General features: G+C 32.0%; 1 protein-coding gene across 1 annotated transcript in view; it reads left to right on the forward strand.

The window, feature by feature from the left end:
- Positions 1-9,161, forward strand: part of LOC106463646 (glutamate receptor ionotropic, kainate 1-like) — a 62,463-nt gene that overhangs the window by 26,205 nt on the left and 27,097 nt on the right. The window contains exon 6 of the mRNA XM_022391573.1: positions 4,928-5,089. Coding sequence (XP_022247281.1) covers positions 4,928-5,089 — 162 coding nt within the window. The remainder of the gene's footprint in view (positions 1-4,927; positions 5,090-9,161) is intronic.

A 9,161-nucleotide genomic window follows, 5' to 3' on the forward strand; every position in this document is an offset into this window, starting at 1 on the left:
AAACTCGAGCGCCCTCGAAAAGGTGACTATTCTTCTTCAGGAAAAAAAAAAAGAAGAATAGTCAACTATTCGAAAGCGCTCGAGTTTTGATTCTTATTTTAAGTTTATTACAGTTATTATGTGATCCTTTGTACCTTTATCAAGAATACTCATTATTATGAGACTGAGGCAGTAGAAGTTTTTTATTGGAAGGTAATAGTATTTCCCTTGTTAAAAAAAATTCTTTTATTATTATTTTCTTGGCTCAGATTAACTGGAGGCCTCTCTCATTCCAGACAAATTCTATACCGAGTTAAAGTGTTAGTAACCTACAAGTGCTTACTGCACTTTTTAACAGCTCAAACTACTACATTTTCCCCTCAAAGCCAATTTTTGGGCCTTATCTGTAGGTCCTGAGATGGTCCCACGTTATGTGTCAATTTCCTTGTTGTAATAAATTTGCTTTTTGGCTTGAGTTGGAATCGAGCCCAAAATCTCTTGAACACCAGGTGAGCGTTCTATCGATTGAGCTAATAGGTTATCTTTCTAGTAAAAAAATTTTCGTACTTAAAGTACCACACATGAAATTTTAAAAGTGAAAGTTAAGATCTCTTTATGCTGCAATATTCAGTGATGTGCTAAGATATAACATAAAACAATAATATGAACTGTGTATGATTTGTTTCAATTTCTTATGTTATACAAGCTAATGTACGCGTCCTTTGTCTGGGTTATAAACTTACAAAGATGTAGGGGTGGATGCAATGATAAACAAAACAAAAATCCTAACCTTCACACAATTTATTTAGAACATAATATATTATTACAGTATTCATTATTATCTTACCAAAAGTTTTGTGTAAGCTTTGAGAACTCATTATGTATATACTTTAAACATGGTATACACTGTGCAGTGGTCAGGATGACACTGTAAAAGAAGTATTGGCCAAAGTAGTGGAGGTAGGGCTGCTTTCTGTTATATGCTTTAAACACTCGGCTCTTAATGTCCTTCCACAGTGTATCATATGATTTATCAAATGACGGTCATTGGCCACAGAAGTGTATTACGGGCTGAAGTTGAATGGTCACGTGTCAAAGTAAGAAGTGGGTATAACTCAAGAAACGGCTCTTCATATCAACCTTATGGTGGCTGTGGAGTAGAACCTTCAGCTGAGTTTATGTAGTATTCCAATAATGGCATCCATTTTTTCATTGCAGTCCCTCATATCAACCTTATGGTGGCTGTGGAGTAGAAACTTCAGCTGAGTTTATGTAGTATTCCAGTAGTGGCATCCATTTTTTCATTGCAATCCCTCATAAAAAGTGCTTTGTGTGCCCTTCTCCCCGCACTGTGTATATGTTATTTTACAGAAAATTTAAGTTTTTTTTTTTATTTTGGTGTAAGGACATGTCGCCATCTATGAATGTATTAACGTTAACTTACGTTGAAGGTAACAAATGCTCAATAACAGCAATAATTGGGTGGATGGGGTTGTGATCCAGCCTTTAACATGCCTCTTGTTCCAAATTATCATTGCAAAAGGGTGGTTGAAAGTGGCCCAGCGACCTAGGAATAGTTAGATAACGGACAAACAGACAGACACACAGATTTTTGTGTTTTATATATATATATATATTTAATAGTTTATTTTTGCTTTTGGTGTAGGGATGTGACACCATTAATGAAAGTAGCTAACGTACCTCAAATATAATTAACGCTCAATAACAGTAATAATTGGGATGGGGGAGGTTATGAACCTCCATCAACATGCCCTTTGTTCCAAACTATCATCCCACAAAATTTCGTTGAGATTGGCCCAGCGTCCTAGGAGAAAGCTAGATAAAGGACAAACAGACTCATACACAAAATTTTGTGTCTTATATAGAGAGATTTTAATTAGTGTCTGTATGCTTCAAGTGTAGCGAAAGAAAAGTCTGACCACAATTGTGGATTCAGAAATCATGTGAATGCAGTTAAAAATGTATTATGTTGTCATCAAGCCAACACTTAGCATACTAACTCTGGCTGAAGGTTAAATTAACTATACATTCACAAAGATAAACAGTGAATGAACTGCTCTGAGTGCAGAAGTATAATTTCCACCGCTACAAATAGTAATAACTTAGTATTGCTCGCTGGTATAGCTGTTTAGGACGGTTTTTCTGTAAGAAGCACTAGTTCACAACGTTTCATTATATCTGTTTTTAGTATGTAACTGATATAGTATCAGTAGTCCAGCTTACACTATAAATACTATAAATAAATACTTAACAATAAATACCAGTAGCCTATTGACAACACTGTTAAGCCTAACGTTAGAGAATCAAATATATTACAGCATTTTATCACTTCTTTATCTTCACATTAAAGTAATTAACTTTATCTTTAATTATATATAAGTGACAAATAACTAGTCTTTACTTTAGTTTAATTTACATTTATGTAATAATATAATGTACTTAGCCTGATTTTTAACCTACCTATAAGCTGAATTTAAAGTAATGGATCTAAATCAAGTATCCAAGTTTATCCTTAAAACGTGAAGAGATAATCAACTAGTCTCTAGATTGTATCTGCTTAATAAACATACATATTTAACCTGTTAAATGATTTACCAATAAGTTGAATTATAGCTAAGCCTAAAGTATCATTACATGCCCTAAGCCTAATCTAACGTTGTAGTACAGGTTATCCTACTAAGATCTAATTTAAAGCTGTAATTCTACTATTTTTATTTACCACCTTTCTTAAATCTAGTTTGTTTGTTTTTGTTATTTAACCCAAACTACTTCAAATGATAATATTGTTGTTTAAAAAAGGCTGGGATAGAATAGTTTGGTAATGTCGTTCGTTGCTTAAGATATTGTGTGTTCACGTATAGCTTTTGTACTACAAGACCTTTATTGTAAACTACTATTTTGTTTGAATATATGTTGCGGATTCAATGTTTGTATATGCATAGCTTCACATTGGTTTTGTTTAATGAAATTAATTTGATTTGTATTGTGATTTTAATTGCTGTGATTATCATTATTTTAAATTTATTATTATTATTATTATTGATTTTTATTAGTATAAACGTTGATATTGATTTATTAAACCTGAAGAGATGTCTTGTGAGTAAGATCTTGTTGTTGTGCAGTGAAAGTGATTTTAAGTTATTTTATGGAATGTGGTGTTTTATTATGTTTTGTTTCGGCTTTTGTGTTTTCTTTTGCCTTTTTTGGTGCCTGTTAGTACGTATGGTACTACTATGGAATTTGCCTGTACTGTTCTACCATTATTTTTTAGAGCCACGAGCCATAAGAATAGTGAAGTTTTCGATTGTGCTGTCCAACTAAAATTTCAATTCATATGAATATCATTGGCGTGTACTTTAACATTTGGACTTGTTTTTAACTTTAATTTTAAGGTCGACGTGGATCAGGCTAGAGATAAATAAGGGAGTGTTTGTCAAATATACTTCCAAAACTTTATCATTACGTAATTATTGAATTTATATATATACACATTTTATTATCTTTCAGTTCTATTTTCATTCATGGGAGTATGTGCAGCTGTGATAAAAATGTGAGGATCTTTCTCAGAGCCGAGATTTTATTTCAATTGTAACTGTAACATATACATATATTACTCAATATATCCCACACCTCGCCCATCAACTGTCTAGATTCTGTGTTCTGCTTGTTTCGTCTAATAAAGATTACACAATATAAGTAGTCCTAGTAGTTACGCTGGATTCCTGGTGCCTCATTCTTATAATGTGCGTTTACCCTTAGAATGTAGCAATGCGTAAAATGTAAATATATATTGAATATTTCCATATGTAGAACTGGTAAGTTGCTATTTAAATGTAAATGTTGCATATATTTTCAAATAGAAGGGAATCTTTCACTTCTCTGCTCCTTTTGACAGAATAACCAGAGGCGAACACTGTTTGTATCATTCTCAGCTTTTACTTGATTTGTGTACAGCCTGTAAATAAAGTTTTCAACTGCACTTGAATTCTGTGGCTTGCTGACGTAAACCTCAGAATGGAAACATCTGTGTGACTAATACTTCTGTACCGGATTTAAGAATAAATACATGTTGTTTAATAGTAGCTGACTCCAGTTATTTGCATTAAGATCTTTGTAGTTCAATAATAGGAATTGTTTATTGACATTATAGCTTATTTTGACTTGTGGTTTTGCCAGTTTTCACTGAATTCATACAAACCTTGATATATTACTAAGGTAATATTTACTACCTTGGTTTGTCCAAAAAAGGTTCAAAATACCATAAAAACCAGTCAGACTTTTGTTTGTAGTGGGTGTTGAGCGAAATCTTATTTGTAGGCCTATAGAAATAATTGCTCCTGGTCTAAATTTTTGTCTGTTTTTTTCTGAATGATAACATACAGATCATAATACATCAAAATCCAGTGACTCAAACTTCACTGAACAAAACTTCTCAATCATCCAAGTCATAAAAAGCAGTCTATTCCCGTGACTTAGATTTTGTGATAACTTTAACTTTTGATGAAATAAGAAATTACAAAGTTTAAAAACTACAGCAATAAAGACAAAACGTTATTTCGACTGTGTTATAGAACTATTTAACTGAGCAAAACACAGAACCCAAGAGTGGTTCTTAAACGTTCCACCTCGAAGTCTAAAAGTTCATGTAAAAGATCCTTAATCATCCTTCTTTTTCTTACCAAGTATCATACAAATGCACTTAGCTTTCACTCTGATCCTAGCTTCAGTAATGCCTTTGTGGAAAATTGTATCAACACATACATTGCTTTCAACAGAGCGAAAATAATCTAAAGTTATTAACAAACCAGAAGACATTGAAAGTGCCACAAGTCAGCAACTTAAAAAAAAATATTCAGTTTTTTCCCCTCTTTGTGAAAAGTAATGTATCTGATTTGTAATATCTTACTTATTTGTTGTTTTTTTTCAGGACTTACATACAGTAGATCTGAGGGAGTTTCAACGAGGAAGAACCAATATCACGGCTTTTCGTTTAGTTAGTTCTGACCACGAGAAAGAAAGACAAGGGTGGGAGTGGGCTTATGAAGGTGGTCAATATAAGAAGGTTTCTCAACAGAAAAAAACACTTAAGGTTTGTTTCGTATTCTCATAACCGAATATTATAAGTGTTTGTTTAGTATAAAGAGCTAACTGCTCGAGAGTATCTTAAACGAGATACAAATATCATTATAGGAGTTTCAGATATATGTCAAGGTTTCGTGATTTTTAAATGAAATGGAAAAACACTTGAATATCGATGTAACGTACTAGACTCTAAATATAGACCCAACATTTAAACTTGAATCACACAATAAAGAGTTGTTAAATAAAAATAAACTCCAGAATATCCCTTAAGTCCCATGCATACTCAGAGGTCAATCTATTCTTTATAGTTTTTCCCAAAGGCCACAAACCTTTAAGACCCATACTCTTTACAAGTAGTTTAACCACTGAGAAACTGTGACGGAGTTTTGAAAAAATCCCATATCTTTTTTTTTTACCTGCAAGAATATATTATAAACACAACAACACGTATCATTCATGAGGATGACAAACTGTACACTAAATAATTAAGCAAAATACTGTAAAGGTTTATTAAGTGCTTTAATGTTATAAGGCATACATTATTAAAATGTTATTGATCAATTGTTAGACAATTGCATCTCAGGTAAAATTAGCTATCGTTTATATGAAATATAAGTATTTTAATTAAACATGTTAATCATTTATACTTGTTGTAGAAACTATAGTAAGAAATGACAAAAATGCTTTGTAATACTTAATTAAATAACTCATGTTACTTCTCTTCTGTATCAAAAAATATTCACTCTTAAAACTAACGATCTGTAGGCTTTATTTTCCACGTTGAAAGAATGACGTGTTTTCCAAATACATTGGAACTCATCTTTATTTTTCTCTCACCTGTGTTTTAGCTCTGATCTTTTTTCGGGATCACGTCAACAAAAACTCAAAACTAAACATTTCAAAAGAAGAACAACAAACAAAGCTCGAGGTATTTCTACATGTGAAAAATATATTGCTGTGGAACAATATAGTAATAATACTTATAAAATAGAGTCACCACGTAGAAGCCCACTTAAAACTTATTAATAACACTTCGGACGATTGAAGCCACCTAACTGATACATCCAAATAAAATACAATATAGATTAATTCTGCATCTATTCATATTCTGGAGTGGGTGGTAGGGGTTGTAGCCATATGTTCATTCTTTTTTTGTTTGTTTGTTTATTTTGCCTCACTTTCAACATCTTAGAAATATATGTACTTAATATATATATTGTACATTAGACTTAAGTTTTGAGTACCAGATAATTAGATTATATTTATAAGGATAATGTTCGATATAATAACATTCAGACATGTACTTTTCCCGAATTCATTAAACTGCAGAAAAAAAAATGGAAGGATATAATATTCACCTCCCACAACAATTATTTCATCCCTAAGACAGCAGTTGCACCATATTTCTGAATAATTTATAATTGGTATGATTACCCACTTCCGACTCAAAGTTGTCGTTTGGAAATGTGTCTTTCGCTGAAATGGCATTGTTAACTTTCTTACATGTATAAGCAAAATATTTTTAGTTCCGAAATTGATTTAAAACTTGTATCTGCTTCACACAGAAGGGTTGAAACATATTCACTCATTTTACTGATAATAATTTCCAAATCGTATCTAGTATTTGTGTAATTAAACCATTAATACAAATATATATAAGAAGGGGTTAATCGTAGATCCATGGCTTGTTCCTAATTCACATTTGGAAAAACTCTGTTGATGCTATTCGAGTTCTTACATACAATGTCTGTTTAGTGTACATGCTAACTAACACATTAAAAACGTTTTTCTTTTATTCTGCTTTCAGTAAGTTTATTCCATAATATCAAACCGTATCAAATATTTTGCTAAAATCCATAAACCCACAGTGGGCTTTCCCCTTCTTCGTAGATAAATATTTTCTTTGTGGCAACATGAAGTGAAACCACGATCAGTTATTGAATACCCTTCAATGTATCCAGTTTACTCGTCGCCTAGTTTCCCAACTAAATCTGCTCAGTTATTTAGCTTCGAATTTTTGATCTTTGTAAAATGTTTCCGATCAATTTTAGAAGTGATATTCTTCTATAGTTATCGCCGGACGTTCACGTCATCTGTTTTGAATAGCGGATATATCAACGCTTCTCTGCATTGTTCAGGAAAGTGGCCTTCATTCAAAATCGAATTGAAAATTTTATGGAGCTCTGGGCTTATAGTATCAATATTCATTTTATATATATTCTTGGTTATACCAACAATACCAGGTATCTTACTTTTTAGCAAACATTTTGTAACACATCGATCTTCTATTGTAAATGGATTATTCAAAATCTTGTTAATCTAAAATAGGTTTTTGTGCTGGTTTCTCAACTACATTCCCCAACCTCCAATATTTCTTCGCTATTCTTTATCATTGTCAACCCATAATAACTTCCGAAAGTATCTTAACTAAAAAGAATATTCGGTACTTTTGACGCTTTTTCCTAGCTTCTTTATTATTGACCAGAACACGTTAGGACCATATAAAATATTTTGAAGTTCCGTCTTAATTTTTTGTTGGTATGATCATATTAGAAGGTCAACATTGTGATTTGAACATCTGAAATGTTTTAATGCTCTGCACTTGACACTAATTCATAGTTATATTCCTAAAATTCCAGTTGATCTACCTGTCGTATTATTGCTGTGTATTTTATTAAATATTAATTTGTTTTCCTATGAAGCTGCATTATTTGCATCGTCATCAATATTTTCATATAATTCCTCATTCATTCAAAGGTTTTCACAAAGTTTGCTTCACTTTGCGACCCTAATTCAAGCTTAGGTAAAAATGGATAATTTCTTTTAACTTTGAAAGAATTTCAAAAATGATCTTACTTTGTTCACTATTATCATGTCAAAGTGTCATCCAACACTTTAAGATACACAATAACACTATCTATCATACTTTTCTTATTTTCATTTGGAAACGTAAGTTCATCTTCTGGAAATTTGTAATTAGAAATATATAATTAATTATTTCTACAAATCTCAATTAATGCACTACAAAACTACTTACCAAATTATTTTTAAAGTTCTTTCAACCATTTCATAAATCTGCTACATTTTCCTTATACCAGCTTATAATAAACATTTCTCCCACTTCTACTGTCAGTTCCTGCGATCAAATCTTCAATGATAATAGCGCCCCCGAAATTCCTTTTACTTTTCACATTCTTCAAAGTTCCAAGGACGCTAGTGAAAGGCGTATAGTGGAAGCTAGCAAAATTCAGGATCTTTCCCTAAAAACAAACACTCAACCTAGCTTGATAAAGTATAATAAAGAATAATCTGACACGTCTAAACGAAAACATTTTCTGTTTTTATTTTGTACGACGTTTTGGGCAGACGCCCTTTGTTGCTTACCTTTCAACGATTCTGTTTGAGTCTAATTCTATTTTACTTTACTGCCTTACAAAGGGCGTCGGCCCGAAACATCGTACAGAATAAAAATAGAAATGTTTTCGTTTATAGTCGTCAATTTATTCTTTATAATCTTCTATCCAAGTTTTTCTTTTCACGTCTTGCGGAAAAACATTCACTCGACCTAGCTAATTTATGACGTACATGAATCGTTACTCTACACATTTAAATTGTTAGATTGATTATTTATTCTGCACAACTCCTAATTTAACTATATAGCGATTAACAATATCCTAATTTAACTATATGGCGTGTAGCAATAATTTATGCTTATTTTAACAATATACATCTATTTTAACACGAGCCACACTCATACACCCGTGCATATATTGATGTATTTCTTTTATTCACACTTTCTGATTAATCGAAAATTAAGTATTAGCAACATTTAAATCACCAACAAGGAAACGGTTATATCCTATCGACTTACAGTATCTCTATTTATAAAAATTATTGTTAGGTTTGTTATCTCAGTTAATAACTACTGACCGTCCTCCTTTTATACATATATTTTTTATCTCTAGTTATAGAATATGATGTAGACATAATATTATTAATAATAATGCTGTGTGCCCGGCATGGCCAGGTGGATAAGGCGCTCGACTCACAATCTGAGGGTCGCGGGTCCGAATCCGCAT

The sequence above is a fragment of the Limulus polyphemus genome, unplaced genomic scaffold (assembly GCF_000517525.1).
Source record: "Limulus polyphemus unplaced genomic scaffold, Limulus_polyphemus-2.1.2 Scaffold54, whole genome shotgun sequence".
NCBI lineage: Eukaryota > Metazoa > Arthropoda > Merostomata > Xiphosura > Limulidae > Limulus > Limulus polyphemus.